At 46.5% G+C, this 15545-nt stretch overlaps 2 protein-coding genes across 2 annotated transcripts; one reads left to right on the forward strand and one right to left on the reverse strand.

The window, feature by feature from the left end:
- Positions 1-682: 682 nt before the first annotated feature.
- Positions 683-7509, reverse strand: LOC128710477 (macoilin-1-like). Its single transcript, XM_053805532.1, has 8 exons — positions 7354-7509; positions 4196-4340; positions 3992-4118; positions 3793-3919; positions 1956-3713; positions 1585-1876; positions 1313-1502; positions 683-1242 (listed from the first exon to the last, which is right to left on the reverse strand). The coding sequence occupies exons 1-8, from the start codon at positions 7428-7430 to the stop codon at positions 683-685; spliced, it is 3276 nt and encodes a 1091-aa protein (XP_053661507.1). The 5' UTR covers positions 7431-7509.
- A 2511-nt stretch (positions 7510-10020) lies between these two features.
- LOC128710418 (splicing factor 3B subunit 1-like) lies at positions 10021-14708 on the forward strand. Its single transcript, XM_053805472.1, has 6 exons — positions 10021-10048; positions 10459-10733; positions 10821-10944; positions 11019-11098; positions 11180-11362; positions 11436-14708. Exons 1-6 carry the CDS (start codon positions 10021-10023, stop codon positions 14706-14708), a joined length of 3963 nt encoding a protein of 1320 aa, XP_053661447.1.
- The last annotated feature ends 837 nt before the right edge of the window (positions 14709-15545 follow it).

A 15545-nucleotide genomic window follows, 5' to 3' on the forward strand; every position in this document is an offset into this window, starting at 1 on the left:
CATAGTTGTTCACCAGTTGTGAAATACAGACGAAAGCTCGTCTCGGAGATTACTTCGTATGAGATCAATATCGTTGTCCAAGAGTTTGACAACAAAATTGTGTTTACCTTGAATAGCGTAGCAGAGTAAAAACCTTCCCAGTTGCAAAATTTCACCACTGCGGGAAGGAGAATCTAAAGCATTAATCAGGCTCAAAGTTCAAAGGAGAAAATATCAAATGAATGTAAGAATAATGATAATCCCGCTACAAAAATAATTATGCTAATGCTGGTCATTAAACGAACGGATCATTAGATTGTAGCTGCCGATGCTGGTGATGGGACTGTTGGTTTTGCTGGTGATATTGCTGCTGATGATGAAGATGGTGATTAGGTTGGAGGTGAACTGGATGGTTATGTGGCGACAACAGCAAGGATGGAGAATGTGACGAAGAAAGTAAACTGTTCGCTGCCGAAACGCCCAACGATTGATGAGCCTGATGTGCGTTCAGTTGTTGTGCCAGATTGGCAACGCTGGCACTAATTATGTTACAACCGTTGCTGCTGCTAACAGTGGTGGTGGTAGTAGTCGATGTGGTGTTAATGTTGCTGTTACCGGGCAGGCTTACAAACAGCGGTAGGGATGACGAGGTTAGCGCTGAGTAGGAGATGTTGCTGGGCGGAAAAAACGATCGCTCATGCGGTCAGGCTTCAGTACCGCCGACCATACCGTTGTTCTTCGGCGTATAAATTGTAGCATTAGGATCGAGACCGGAGGGGCAGTTACCTGTGTTTGGTCCTCCGTTGTTCGAGTTTTGCATTTGTACTATTTGTCCTCCGTTGCTACCGTTACCGTTACTAGAGTTCGGCCCGGACAGCACCAACGACGAAGGAAGGGTCGTCATCGTGGACGTCAGCACCCCGAGGCTGCCTAATTGACTGCAGAACGATGGTCCGTTCTGCACCATGTGCGACATTGGGCTTGGTTGTTGGCTCATGCCGCCTCCTCCTGCACCGCCTCCTGCACCAGACACGCCACCTCCTCCACCACCACTGCTCTGACCAATTCCATTCAGATGCCCGCTCGTCATGGATTGTGGCAAAAGTTGAGGTGCATCCGCCAACCGCATCATCGATGCACCATCCGTTCCCGTTCCACCACCGTGGCTGGTCAGGCAAAGGTTCTCGGAAGGCATGACTGCCAAGAGCTGTACGATTTTTGCATTAAGTTCAAGTACTTCCTTTTCTTTGTCTCGCAACGAACCTACAATGTAATATAATAAAAAAATGTGTAAAAGCCGCCCGCCGATTGCATCACATTTTCCGTGACATACAAGTTAGTATTTCAACCTCCCGCCTAGTGCCACCGAGGGCTGAGAATAAGTCCAGCTTAAATCTCGTTTCGGCTGAGAGGCTTTTCTCCAACGTTGCGTTCTTGTCTTGCATAGCGGCAAGGGCACTCATCAATACTTCAGTGTTCTGCTGAGAATCTCGATTCCGTAACTGCAGTTCCATCTTTCTCAACTAGATGTGTAGAAAAAATATTTTCAAGACCCGGTAAACGATCACTCAGATATCAAACCAATTAAAAATGATAACGAATTACCTCTTGCTCGTAATTACGAGCCTGTTTTTCTGCTATAAGCTTGGCCTCCTCTAGGATATGCAGTTCGTTCTGCAGTTTATCAATATCCATTTCCATCTGTTGTTTCTTCATTTTGCAAGCCTCGCTACATTCGGCTCGAGCCGCCTTTTCCTCAGCCTGTTTGCGATACTTGCGCTCATTGTTTAACTGCGCCTCCAACGATTGTCGATGCCGTCGTTCCTCGCCCAACCGTCTCTCAACGGTTTGCAAATTCTGACGTTCCTGTTGCCGTTGGTTGCAATGCTCTTGGTATCTACGCAATCCATGAGGTGAATAAAACAATAAGTTGAGTACGAAATCGTGGATGCCAGTGGATACTGTTTTACGCTTACCTGTTTTGCAGTTCATCGTAGTCCTTTTGTTTGGCCTGCAGGCATGCCTTCAGATTGTTCGTGTTGGAATCATATTTTTGACGCAGCTCATTCTCTGTCTGCCGGTGAGATGATAGCTCGGCGCGCAATTTTTTCAACTCACCTTCGAGTCGTGGACATGTTTCACATAGCTTCTGGACAATCACGGTTGCAACCTGTGGAGAGGACACGGTAGATGTACCCTGACCAGAAGATCCCGTTGCCATTGACGTAGCTTTGTGCGTCCCGCTCGCCGATGATGAGACGCTACTGTCTGGTTTGCACTCTGTGGCACTGCCACTGGTTGTAGTGCCGTTGGAAGCGTCCCCAACGTCCTTCACCTGTTCGACGTTGTGCTGGTGATTGTCTTTGACCGAGGCAGACGACACAGTGCCGGCGGTGGTAGTGTACGAAGACGTTGTAATGGTTGTTCCTTTACCGCCACCACCGGCTGAAGTAGACGACGTACTCGTCGTTGTAAGCGTAGTCACCGAAGAGGCGAGTGCTATCGTCGCACACAGCTTAGCGATCGCGGACAAGTTTGCCTGCTCGGCAGCCTTCTTCAGACGATTTTTCCGTCCCGAACGACCACTACCGCCTTTCGATTCTGTGCTAGGCGTTGTTATCTCTGTGACCGTCACCTGTTGCACCAATTCCGATTGGTGGTATTGCAAAATGTGGCCATTCTGTTTACCGGCGTTGGATTTATTTCCTAACGCTCCGCTGTCGGTTGGACTTTTCGAGCGATTGGAAGCTGTCAGATGCCCATTACCGTGCTTTCCAGAACTAGACGAAGATGAGCTGTTCGAACCGGCCGAGCTACTACTGCTATTTGTCTCCTTGTCATAGTCTTTACGCGTAGTTAATGCTTGTACGGTACTTTCCTTCGAATCCTTTGCGACGGATCCGCCATTCAAATGAATGCTGCCATTATGATCGTTACCTCGATTTCCTGTGTTTGAGATTTCTTTTGTACTGATTGTGGTACTACCGTTGTTACTACTGTTGCTACTGCTACTATTGCTGCTGCTTGAGGAGCCGCTATTACCGCATTGCTGGAATGTGGTTGTTTGGGAAAGGTAGAAGGTTCCTCCGCTACCACCACTACCACCATTCATCTTACTACCGGCATTAAAATTGCTGGATGAGTTAGACGATGAATTGCTGCTGGTGCTGCTATCCTTGTCCAAACTTTTCCGATGCTTGGAAGAGCCTTGCTGCTGATGGGATGAGTGATTCAGACCCCCGTTCATCGTACTGCTCGATGATGACGGCGAACTGCCACCGCCAATATGCCCATTAACATGCGCTGTCGTTACGGAACTACTGTTTGACGATTTGTAACTTTGGGTACTCTTATTGTGATTCGTATGGTGCGCATGTTGCTGCTGCTGTTGATGATTATGGTGGTGATGATTGTGGTGGTTATGCTGTCCTGTATCACTTCGGTTATTCGTAGTGCTACTGCTACTATTATTCAGACTATTATTATTATTCGACATCGCTACGGCTACCAACTCCTTCGGTGTAGTCGGTGGCTCGCTTCCCCCCGTACCACTCGGGGCTGTTCCATCGGCCAACGGTTCTAATGCTCTAGATTCCTCCTTCGGTAATGCTTCCTGAAGCAACTGCATGTAGAAGTCGTTATCCTTTGCAACCTCACGCTGCTTGCGTTGTCGTATGCGGTAACCTACATAGCTCTTAAAACCGAATCCAAGCGTCACCACCGGATATCCGATGCTAAAATAGATTCAGATATTAATATTTATCATCATTACAATAACCACAGGTTAGAAGGAAGCTTCATTCAAATGCATACCAATGGGCAGCGAATGGTCGACAAAGATTTAGATGCGGTATATTTCGACTGTCCTTCCATCGTATGGCAGCCTCCAGATATACGAATAATATCCACAGTATTATCGTCGGTAGACAGATTCCTTTATCTACGAATTATTTAAATGAAAGTTCAATTAGATATGTGAATAACAACATTATTAGATTGCTACCATTTTTACCTGTATGCCAGACATACTGCACCCAAACGTATGTACTGGCGGCAAAAAATAGCCATTGCACCGGTATGAAAAACAAGCAGACCAGATCAGATGTGACCGCTATACAGACGAACAGTACGGAAAAGGCCTAAAATGAGGAAATACATAAAATAATAAACGGGTTCGTATCATTTGCTGTGTGTACTCATTCTAGTTACGACGTACCAATCCTTTATACTTGAAGGAGTCATATATTGAACGGAGCAGCAACCAAAAGGGCCATAGAAATTCGAAACGAAACTCGAGCAAAAAATCTACTGTGATTACTGACGCCCATAGGAGAAGAAATTTGATGTAGAGCAGCGTGTTGCTGGAAAACATATAAACGTAACAATGTAAAACATTAATATCATATATTAATAATAGTGTTTCTTGTGGATTTAGCACAATTTAACAGATAGCGGAAGTAAAGACAAACATACAAAGTATTTTTTTTAAACTAAAACACACAAGCAACTGGCTAATCTAATAAACCTTTTCGCTATTAGACAGTGGGTATTGTATGTATTAATAGAATCCTACAAAAATTGCAGGAAACTGCAGATCACACACCAATCCAGTGATAAATGATAATTAACCATCGCGAAATAGCGATCAAACAGCATTCAAGTGATGGCAATATATTTCTCGATCGTCTGTCTGTGTATGGGGACAGCTGATGACTGCCAGCTGAATGGTAACAATAAAACATACACAAAAAAGCAAAATAAAAGAAAACAACAAGGTTAAAGGCAGGGAGAACAGACAGACGCGCATTACGGTAGAAAACAATACATATCCCTTATGTTGCAGCTGTAATTCCAGACGTTTGCACCACGAGAGAAATTATATCACATGCACCGACACCAAGTTGGTACACCGTTGAATGGTATCAAAAAAGGATAATGGTAAAGATAGACATTACAGTAAATAATTAACCAAGATCAGACACATCGACCGTATTTCGGAACCGGTACCAGGCCGGTGCCAAATCGATTCACTGACCATGCGGTAGAAAACCTTAAGAAGCAACAAGTATTGGCTTACAAAATACAGATGCAAGAGAATGTTAATTAGAATGCGCCAAAGCATTGTTCCCTCTATCCAACAGTAAAGAAAATCTAAGTTTTATTTATAAATATCCCACGTTTGGCTCTCGTAGCAGACTTTTGTATTCTATTAGATTAGATTGGCTGGTGAAAGATAAAAGTTTTAACAAAGTTCTTCCATAGACTTCAAGGTCCAAACAAATCTCTACATAATTGGCACAATACAACCAGTAGTCGATGGGTATTCGTAATAAACTCAATAAATTTAGGATTTAAAGATAAAATCTACCCTCAATTATAGAGCTTTGTGCGTCAAAGAAAGCCTGAAATGGTAGGTCTTGACCTACTGAGGTTGTTGCTGCCGGTAAGGAAGGATAGAGGTTTAAATGATCAAAGTCTGGGGAATTCCAAAATGGGCAACTAGCAGTGCGAACACATAAATTTGTACGCTACAAACTCAAACGAAATCCTTCGGGTGAACTTGTTTTGGCCAGTACAGATTTGGCTATATCGAAAACTGCTTGAAAAAACATTATAACATGCACCAATAGCTCATCCCAATGATTGAAATAAGATTAGAAACAGACAAAATGCAGTCTTCCCAGAATTGAATTGCAGTCAATATCCGAGTTACGCGTTTCTCGACTTACCCGGATTAGGAGATACAGGCAGTCCCCGACATACGCGGTTCCTCTTAAACGCGAATTCAGAGAAACGCGGTTTTTGAAAATTTGATAGCCGAGTTTGTTTATAGCACAAAATCTAAGCAAAAAGGTGTGAAATTGGTCAAAAATAACTTTCTCTGTCATATAAACGTTTGTTTTTTAGTTTATTTTAATGCATACTATCAAAAAGTCGCCTGGTTTGCTGAATAAATTAAGTGCAGAGAAGGAAGTAAATTATCTAACTTTGAAGTATAAACGATTTTACTCCTGGATTCAACTTACGCGGTTATTAGAGATTCGCGGATTCCTCTAGAACGCATAATCCGCGTGACTCGGGTATCGACTGTATTCAGATTTCTTTTCAGAACATGCACGTTCCTCTTGATTAACAGTTAAGAATCTTTGATAATGTTACCTTATTCTATTTCCAGAGCATAAAACATAGTTAATTTATAAGGTCCTTTGTATCAATTTGTTTTAGTTTCAGCAAATAGACATTTTATTTTTCTTATATCCGTTTAATTAATGTTGTGTATTTTTTGGTTATTTTTGTTGATCGATGTGTATGCGGACATTTCAGATATTTCAGAGCCTCGAACAAAACACAGTCTACTATGTGTGCACTGCTATCAACTACATCGAATCGATGGGCCTTATCGATTTTACACAGTTTCCGACAACATCTGGCACGACCATAGAATTGCGGCAATGTGGAGTCTCCCACGCGCTTTCGATGAGATAATCCACACCTCTGTCAGGTGAGAATCGACCAGCCAAAACAAATAATCATCGTAAAGCACACGACGGTCCCCGTTTATTACGCCACGGTAACGGACACTGGCAAAGGACCGCTTTGATACCAGCAATCTCGCACTACACGTCCCAAGGGATATTACGGCGCTATTAGCGGCGATATTGCAGCGTCACGGGAATCAATGCCGGTAGCTTTCTCGATGCTACGGGGAAATGGCGTGTGTTTTACTTAACAGGCAATAAAATGCCGACACGCATGGCATTTTTTTCTTCCTTCACCGCTCGCTATTCGACAGCTTATGCCAACCAGGAAAAATATGATGGTCTTATTTGTTTACAACGCGCGCGCAGCGTTGCTCTCACACATTCTACAACGTCCCACGGTTCCACAACAAAGTCTAAAAAAATGTAAGCAAGATATGCTGTTTGATAAATCTTTGTTTGCGTTGGCGTGACAGAAAAATGACAATTTTTATCAGCTGAACAAGGCTTGCCAAACATGCAAACCGAGGTCACACATCTTTTATTATGACTATGTATTTTTCGTTCTTTTCTTTTTTATCGTTTTAAAAATGGATTTGGTAGCATTTCTAGCTACTTCTAAGCGCTCGCAAACTAATAGCACATCGTGACATACCGTGCCCGAGTGCATCCCAAGCCAACACAGGAGCAAATATTAGATTGGTTACGTAGGAGAGAATCCTTCGTGATTTTATTGTGAGAACGCGTATTACCGTGATTTTTGGTGACACGCCGTTCAATGTTCGCTCCAATAACAAACTGAAAGTACACTTTTAATAACGAACTAAACCTTTTTTCGTCTCTCCTTCTTATTCTCCCTTGGAAAAATAATTCCCTACACCGTCCCGTTACATACCTCCCAATCTGTTCGGCAATTTTGTTCTTCTTGATGGGCCGTCGTATTTTGCCACAATCGGCATTGCGCCTCTTCATTATAGCGCACCGCTTGATGTTGATATCGGTCCGGCCAGCTCCGTGATAGCGAATCCGTTTCACTCCTAAATCCTCCGCACCCAGATGCCACCCGGGGATGGTGAAGCGGTCGGTGGTGTATTCGGCGGATATTCTGTTGATGTGTCGGGCTTAGGCCGACTTCCGTTCGCACCCGGAGTTACAGTGAATTACTTTCCGGATCCAGCAACCGGCAGCCTGTTTCCTTCAGTCGCAACACTATGTGTTTTGCTGATACCGCACAGATGTGAGCGTTTATAGCTTCGAAACTGAGCGGAGGACGACTATGATTATCCCAACAGCAACAACAACACAATCGCTGGCGTGAAAAAGGAAAAACTAACTCGCTCTCTCTCTCACACACACACACACATAAACACACAATCAGCGCTATGTCCACTTTCGATAAATATAGAATTTTCGATCTCTCTTTGCGTTGTTTTTACCCTTCGCGGAAACTGATGCACCTTCTTCAGCAGCACACGAACGGTAAACACACGTCACACTTACAGTGCTCTTACTGTGGGACCTACCACCGCAATATCGTCAATACAATACGGGCCTACAACAGCTGAAAAAATGCACAAAAAAATAATGTGATAAGAACATCGGACGGTGAAACATTTCTCGAATCACATCACACACGCGTGCGTGCGTGGAAATTTGGAGGAAAAATCACAACCCGTTGGAAAAACTATTCACGTCACTTCATTGCTTCTTACGCACAATGATGAGGTGCATCCACGGCAGGGAATCGGGCGCGCGTTTGCGAATTTTCCTTGTGCAAAGCAACGAAAGCTGCAATCAAATGTGCGACAACCATGGTCAAGTTGTAGGCAAATTTTTCATCGCAACGAACAGCACAACAAGCTCGTCCTCCCAACGATGGCCTACTATGACGATTTTGTTTTGCCTACAAATGTTTTCGTAGGTACAAATTTATCTCCAATCCGTGTATTTGTGAGCAAAAGGAAACGACAAACAGACTGCCTACTTTGGTCCAAAATATATTAGGAAATAGAGTTCTTGAAAGGAAAAAAAAATCACGATTTTCCGCTATCAAGCTGTTCCTGTTTTGATCCCGCTTTCCCTCTCCTTCTGTTCTTATTTCTTTTTTTAACGGTTGTAGTCAAAAACCTGAGTACTGCAAATCTGTGCTCGGGTGCATTTGTTCTCCCACGCACCAGTGGAAGCTGCACTACCAGCCGACCAATGTAGCACGATGGCGACTGTCACTCGGTAAGGGTTTTTTTTCACTTGTCTCCCTCCTCTTAAGACCTTTGGATGCTGTAAGTTGCTTGCCCGTACTGCACTTGCTTTCGGTGTCGTTCCGGTTTTCGCGATGTTGGAACCAGCTTCCGTTTTGAAATACTACGCGCAAGCTTTTCTGCGCGCTCTTGCCATCGTCACCGCTGTTGCCGCTGTCGTCGTCTCCGCTGTTGGGTTCTTGCACTCTCTTGCTCGTACCAATTTTCTTCTTCTCTCAACCAGCATATCCCATGCTCTCCAGATCGGATAAAACTAGCAACAGCAAAAGAACAAATCGGATTTTTTTCTTCTCTAAGCACGTTCAAACATACTGAACCTAACTATTTTAATACACGATAGAGCCAACTATGTAATTCCCCTCCCCTGAACTGTACATGGGTAGTGAAGAAATAAATCCAACACAGCCTAATCGGACTGCCACGCGGGACACAGGTTCCCGATTTTCACCGTTCCAGCTGTTTTATCGAAGGTTTATGACGGCGCACTTTCCACACCGTACGATGCAGACATGATCCAAAATTCAACAAACCACCGTTTTCCGCTTGTTTTCACAGGCATACACAATTCGGTAAGTGCGATTTAGCACTACCACGGATCACAAATTTTCCGCTGAAGTCCGTCAAATGATCAACCACCGTACGGAGTAAAATCGATTTCCCGGATTTCGCTCTCTTTGCTTGATGGTAGGCTGTGTGTATTTCTTCTTCTTTCACTTCACGGCTGGTTCGACGATTAATCCAGCTGGTGGCACAGACTCCGCGATGTGCCGAACGTTCAAACTTGTCGCGTACTACACTCCTTAAAGAATTACCTTCCGCAGTGCCAAATCCCAGAATCACGGGTATTACAATTTCTTCACCATTTTTAGAAGGGAAGTAAACTTTTGTTTCGCTTTATCTTGCGCTTTTCTCATAATTTTTGTTTGTGTATGTTCCCGCTGTCACAGGACAATTGGTGAAGTTTATAACCCACACTTCACTGATCTAAACTGTGCGCCAAATTTTGTTTCTACCGGTTTAACATTTATAGTGCTTTGTGCTGCCAAAACACTACATTCGAATGCCTTTTGGAACTATGGGACTACACCTTGGTTTCCTTATTATTTCAACATTTGCGTCACAGCTTCGACCGGCTGCTCGCACCTACTGTCAAAGGCCACGGCTGTTCTGTCAATCTGTATTCCATGGTACAGCCTCGCAGAATGTAGAATACAATTCGAAGAACTTTTTGTTTAGTCTTGTTACCTATAATCGCGCTCGATATTCTATTCTTTATAAAATTATAGTGTTGCATTTCATAGAAGATGGAAAACGCTGCACGAACTCACGAAGGTAAATTACACGTAGTCAATAATTTTCATAGTTCCACTACCGACACTTTGGCATGGATTTTGTTAACTTTCGACACCGCTTCAGAATATGCATGATGTTACAAGAAATTCTCAGACCAAATCAATATCAGCCATATTCGATTCATTAGTTTCCCGTGTTTAAGTGGCTGTGAGGTATCTTCTCATGGTACTGTTTATGCTATTATTACATTTTCCTCGCATTTACGAAGAATTATTGGTAATCGTTAAAGACACTACTAACTTGCATTATACAGCATCGTACTTCTTGGTTTCGTTGACGCACGAGTCTGAAAGTTATTTCTGCAACTGCTTACGAATTGCGACTTCAAAGACTTGGCATAGAGTAATGAAACTGTTAATCTAAATACTTCTTTGCTTGTTTCGTTACAGATATAGAATCTCACATTCGAGATTTACAGGCGAAAAAGAAAGAGCTGAATGCCGAAGCGGCAAAGGATAAGGGAGTAGGTTTGGCCGATAGAGGGTACTTCGACAGCGAACTTTATGATGGCGGCGATAGCGGCAGTAAATTCGAGGGATATGTTACTTCCATCGCTCCAAATGACGATATTGACGATGAGGAGGACGAAGGCATGCCCATCGGACGGAACAATCGTCCGATGGGATACACGGCACCAACGGCACTTCTGAACGAGATGGGACAGGTATGGTGTGACCTAAGTGGACCTTTAGTTTGTTGTTATTATAATTTTAGTTTGTTGATATTAAAGAATATTTTAAATACGTTACAGGGCGAGGACTACGATCCGTTTGCAGAACGACGAAAACCAACGGTGGCAGAAAAAGAGGATGAATATCGTCAAAAGCGTAGACGGTTGGTCATTTCGCCTGAACGAGTGGACCCGTTTGCAGATGGTAAGTATATAGCCGAAGGCGTAGGATTGATCTAATGACTTGTAATGTGTTTTTTTTGTGTTTACTAATTACAGGAGGCAAAACGCCTGATGTTGGTTCACGTTCATATACGGAAATTATGCGCGAGCAGATGCTGAAAGGCGAAGAAGCGGAGGTAAGTTGTTGAGTGGCGATATCCTTGCTGCAGTGCAAGTGACTAATTTGAGAGTGTTGCATTTTGTTTTTTTTTCTGTAGCTGCGCAAAAAAATCCAAGAAAAGGCCAAGGATGGATCGTTGAAGATTAGTATGACAGGACAGGCGACGAAACCGGCACCGGTCGAAGCGAAGAAGCGTGGCCGCTGGGATCAAGCGGTCGATGTGCAGTTCGTAGCACCAAAGAAGCTTGCCGTACCAGCGACTCCAACCTGGGATGCTGAGGTAAGAGAGCGAATCAGTAGCATCACATAAGCGAGATATTCTATTCAATCCTTTTGCGTCACAATACTTGCAGAAAACTCCAGCTGACCATCGCTGGGATGAAACTCCCGGACACAAAGGCAGCGAAACACCCGGTGCAACACCAAATGTGCGCATCTGGGATGCAACACCGGCCCACGTATCCGGTGCAGCCACCACACCAGGCCGCGAAACACCGGCAGAGAAGTCGACCCGTCGCAATCGATGGGATGAAACGCCGAAAACCGAACGTGAAACACCCGGCCATTCGTGGGCGGAAACACCCCGTGCCGATCGCGTCTCTAGCGATGGTGTGCTCCTCGATGCCACCACGCCCGCCTCGAAGCGCCGCTCCCGATGGGATGAAACGCCGTCCAATGCCACCCCATCGGCCATGACGCCGTCGATCGCTATGACACCAACACCGCATGGTACGACGACACCGGGCCACGCTACACCCCTTCTCACACCGGGTGGAACGACGCCCGTCGGACACAAGGCAATGGCGATGGCAACACCAACACCGGGCCATCTTGCTTCGATGACACCGGAACAACTGCAGGCATACCGCTGGGAGAAGGAAATCGACGAACGCAACAGACCGTTTACAGACGAGGAGCTAGATGTAATGTTCCCGGACGGGTATAAGATATTGCCTCCGCCAGCTGGTTACATTCCCATTCGGACGCCAGCCCGTAAGCTAACTGCCACACCGACACCGATTGCTGGCACACCGGCCGCCTTTTTCATCCAAACAGAGGACAAATCGGCCAAGTTCGTGGATAACCAGCCGAAGGGAAATCTGCCCTTCATGAAACCGGAAGACGCACAGTACTTCGACAAGCTGCTGGTCGAGGTGGACGAAGATTCGCTCAGTCCGGAGGAGCAGAAGGAGCGCAAAATCATGAAGCTTTTGCTCAAGATCAAGAACGGTACGCCACCGATGCGCAAGGCGGCACTGCGGCAGATTACGGACAAATCGCGCGAGTTCGGTGCGGGACCACTGTTTAATCAGATCCTGCCGCTGCTGATGAGTCCCACGCTCGAGGACCAGGAGAGGCATCTGCTGGTGAAGGTGATCGATCGCATACTGTACAAGCTGGACGATTTGGTCCGTCCTTACGTGCACAAGATTCTGGTCGTAATCGAACCGCTGCTCATCGACGAGGATTACTACGCGCGCGTGGAAGGTCGTGAGATCATTTCCAACCTAGCAAAAGCGGCCGGGCTTGCTACGATGATTTCTACGATGCGCCCGGACATCGACAATATCGACGAGTACGTGCGTAATACGACGGCCCGTGCATTTGCGGTTGTTGCGTCCGCGCTGGGAATTCCGTCGCTGCTGCCGTTCTTGAAGGCGGTCTGCAAGAGCAAGAAATCGTGGCAGGCGCGTCACACCGGCATCAAGATCGTGCAGCAGATAGCCATTCTGATGGGCTGTGCGATACTTCCGCATCTGAAGTCGCTGGTCGAAATCATTGAACATGGATTGGTGGACGAGCAGCAGAAGGTGCGCACTATTACAGCACTCGCGTTGGCTGCGCTGGCCGAGGCAGCCACACCGTACGGCATCGAATCGTTCGATTCGGTACTGAAGCCGTTATGGAAGGGCATCCGGACGCATCGTGGCAAGGGTTTGGCGGCGTTCCTGAAAGCCATTGGGTATCTGATCCCGCTGATGGATGCAGAATACGCGAACTACTACACGCGCGAGGTGATGCTGATTCTGATCCGCGAGTTCCAATCGCCGGACGAGGAGATGAAGAAGATTGTGCTGAAGGTGGTAAAGCAGTGTTGCGCGACGGACGGTGTCGAGGCGCAGTACATCAAGGAGGAGATATTGCCGCACTTCTTCAAGCATTTCTGGAACCATCGGATGGCGCTGGACCGCCGCAACTACCGGCAACTGGTCGACACGACTGTCGAGATCGCGAACAAGGTCGGTGCGTCCGAGATCATCAACCGCGTGGTGGACGACCTGAAGGACGAGAACGAACAGTACCGCAAGATGGTGATGGAAACGATCGAGAAGATTATGGCGAACCTCGGAGCGGCCGACATCGATTCGCGTCTGGAGGAACAGCTGATCGACGGCATACTGTACGCGTTCCAGGAGCAAACGACCGAGGACGTGGTGATGCTGAACGGGTTCGGCACAGTTGTGAACCAGCTGAGCAAGCGCGTCAAGCCATACCTGCCACAGATCTGCGGTACCATCCTGTGGAGACTGAACAACAAATCGGCCAAGGTACGCCAGCAGGCCGCCGATCTGATCTCGCGCATTGCCGTGGTTATGAAGACGTGCCAGGAGGAGAAGCTGATGGGCCATCTCGGTGTGGTGCTGTACGAGTACCTCGGCGAGGAGTACCCGGAGGTGCTCGGTTCGATTCTGGGCGCGCTCAAGGCGATCGTGAACGTGATCGGCATGACAAAGATGACACCACCGATCAAGGATCTGCTGCCCCGACTGACGCCCATCCTGAAGAACCGGCACGAGAAGGTGCAGGAGAATTGTATCGATCTGGTGGGCCGTATCGCGGATCGTGGACCAGAGTACGTTTCGGCTCGCGAGTGGATGCGCATCTGCTTCGAGCTGCTCGAGCTTCTGAAGGCGCATAAGAAGGCGATTCGGCGTGCCACGGTGAACACGTTCGGCTACATCGCAAAGGCAATCGGTCCCCACGATGTGCTTGCCACGCTGCTGAACAATCTGAAGGTGCAGGAGCGTCAGAACCGTGTCTGCACGACCGTTGCCATCGCAATTGTGGCGGAAACATGCCGTCCGTTCACCGTGCTGCCCGCCCTCATGAACGAGTACCGTGTGCCGGAACTGAACGTACAGAACGGTGTGCTCAAGTCGCTGTCCTTCCTGTTCGAGTACATTGGCGAGATGGGCAAGGATTACATCTACGCCGTCTGTCCGCTGCTGGAGGACGCACTGATGGACCGCGATCTAGTCCACCGTCAGACGGCCTGTGCCGCGATCAAGCACATGTCGCTCGGTGTGTATGGATTCGGGTGTGAGGATGCGCTCATCCATCTGCTGAACTACGTGTGGCCGAACATCTTCGAAACCTCTCCCCATCTGGTGCAGGCGTTCATGGACGCGGTCGAGGGACTACGGGTAGCGCTCGGTCCGATCAAGATACTGCAGTACACGCTGCAGGGATTGTTCCACCCGGCCCGCAAGGTGCGTGATGTTTATTGGAAAATTTACAACTCCCTGTACATCGGCGCCCAGGATGCACTCATCGCGGGCTATCCACGCATCACGAACGATCCCAAAAATCAGTACGTTCGCTATGAACTGGAGTACAATCTGTAAGCGTATAAGGGAATTTTGGCGCCGAACTTCACACGACAGGACCGATCCAAATTCCCTTCCCCGCCCAAAATCCCTGCGTTCGTGTGAAGATCGGCGCCGCTACCGATACACCGGCCCGGTGGTCACCGATTTATGTAACTAGCGTAACATTTTCACTAACACAAAATAAACTAGCACTAAATAACTGATGAAAAAGAATAATGATTCAGTTCTGTCTTGGTATGACACCAACCATTCAACAGATCTTGTTAGATACCGTGCGTTGGAGATATTCACTCCTTAACCACCCAAAGTATGCTTACTTATAGTTTACTTTAATGAACCGGTAAACATGTAAACATGATTTAATAGTGCAAGTACATAGCAGGTGCTGCGATTAAGCCAATTTTTTCTTTTGGCTATCAAGGCTTTTGCGATCAAGCTGTATTTTTTGGACTATATGTATGAGGAATAAGGTTGATCCATGTAGGACTGAGATAGGAACACGGAGACAGAAACTTGCCATGATGGCTTTTTATTAATCAGAAATGGAGTGAGCAATGGCTCTCCAAGGACATAAACCAGAACGATTATTTCTCTCGCTAGAGGGCGCTATTATCAAGAAGCAGAAATATCAGCTTTCACAACGAAGCATTTTCGATCAATCTCCATACAAAAGTGGAGAGTGCTTGCTCTAACAGCTATTTCCCTCCTGCTTGCTCACACACTGCAGTAGCCTCATTCCGCAGACCGCCCCACCGCTCTTCGCCCACACATTACGAGCTCGCGTGCATCGGGTTTGTGTGTGTGGGTGTCTCAAGCTCTCGAAATTGCGATCGGATTGCATTTATTTTTCGA

This window comes from Anopheles marshallii, chromosome 2 (assembly GCF_943734725.1).
Source record: "Anopheles marshallii chromosome 2, idAnoMarsDA_429_01, whole genome shotgun sequence".
NCBI lineage: Eukaryota > Metazoa > Arthropoda > Insecta > Diptera > Culicidae > Anopheles > Anopheles marshallii.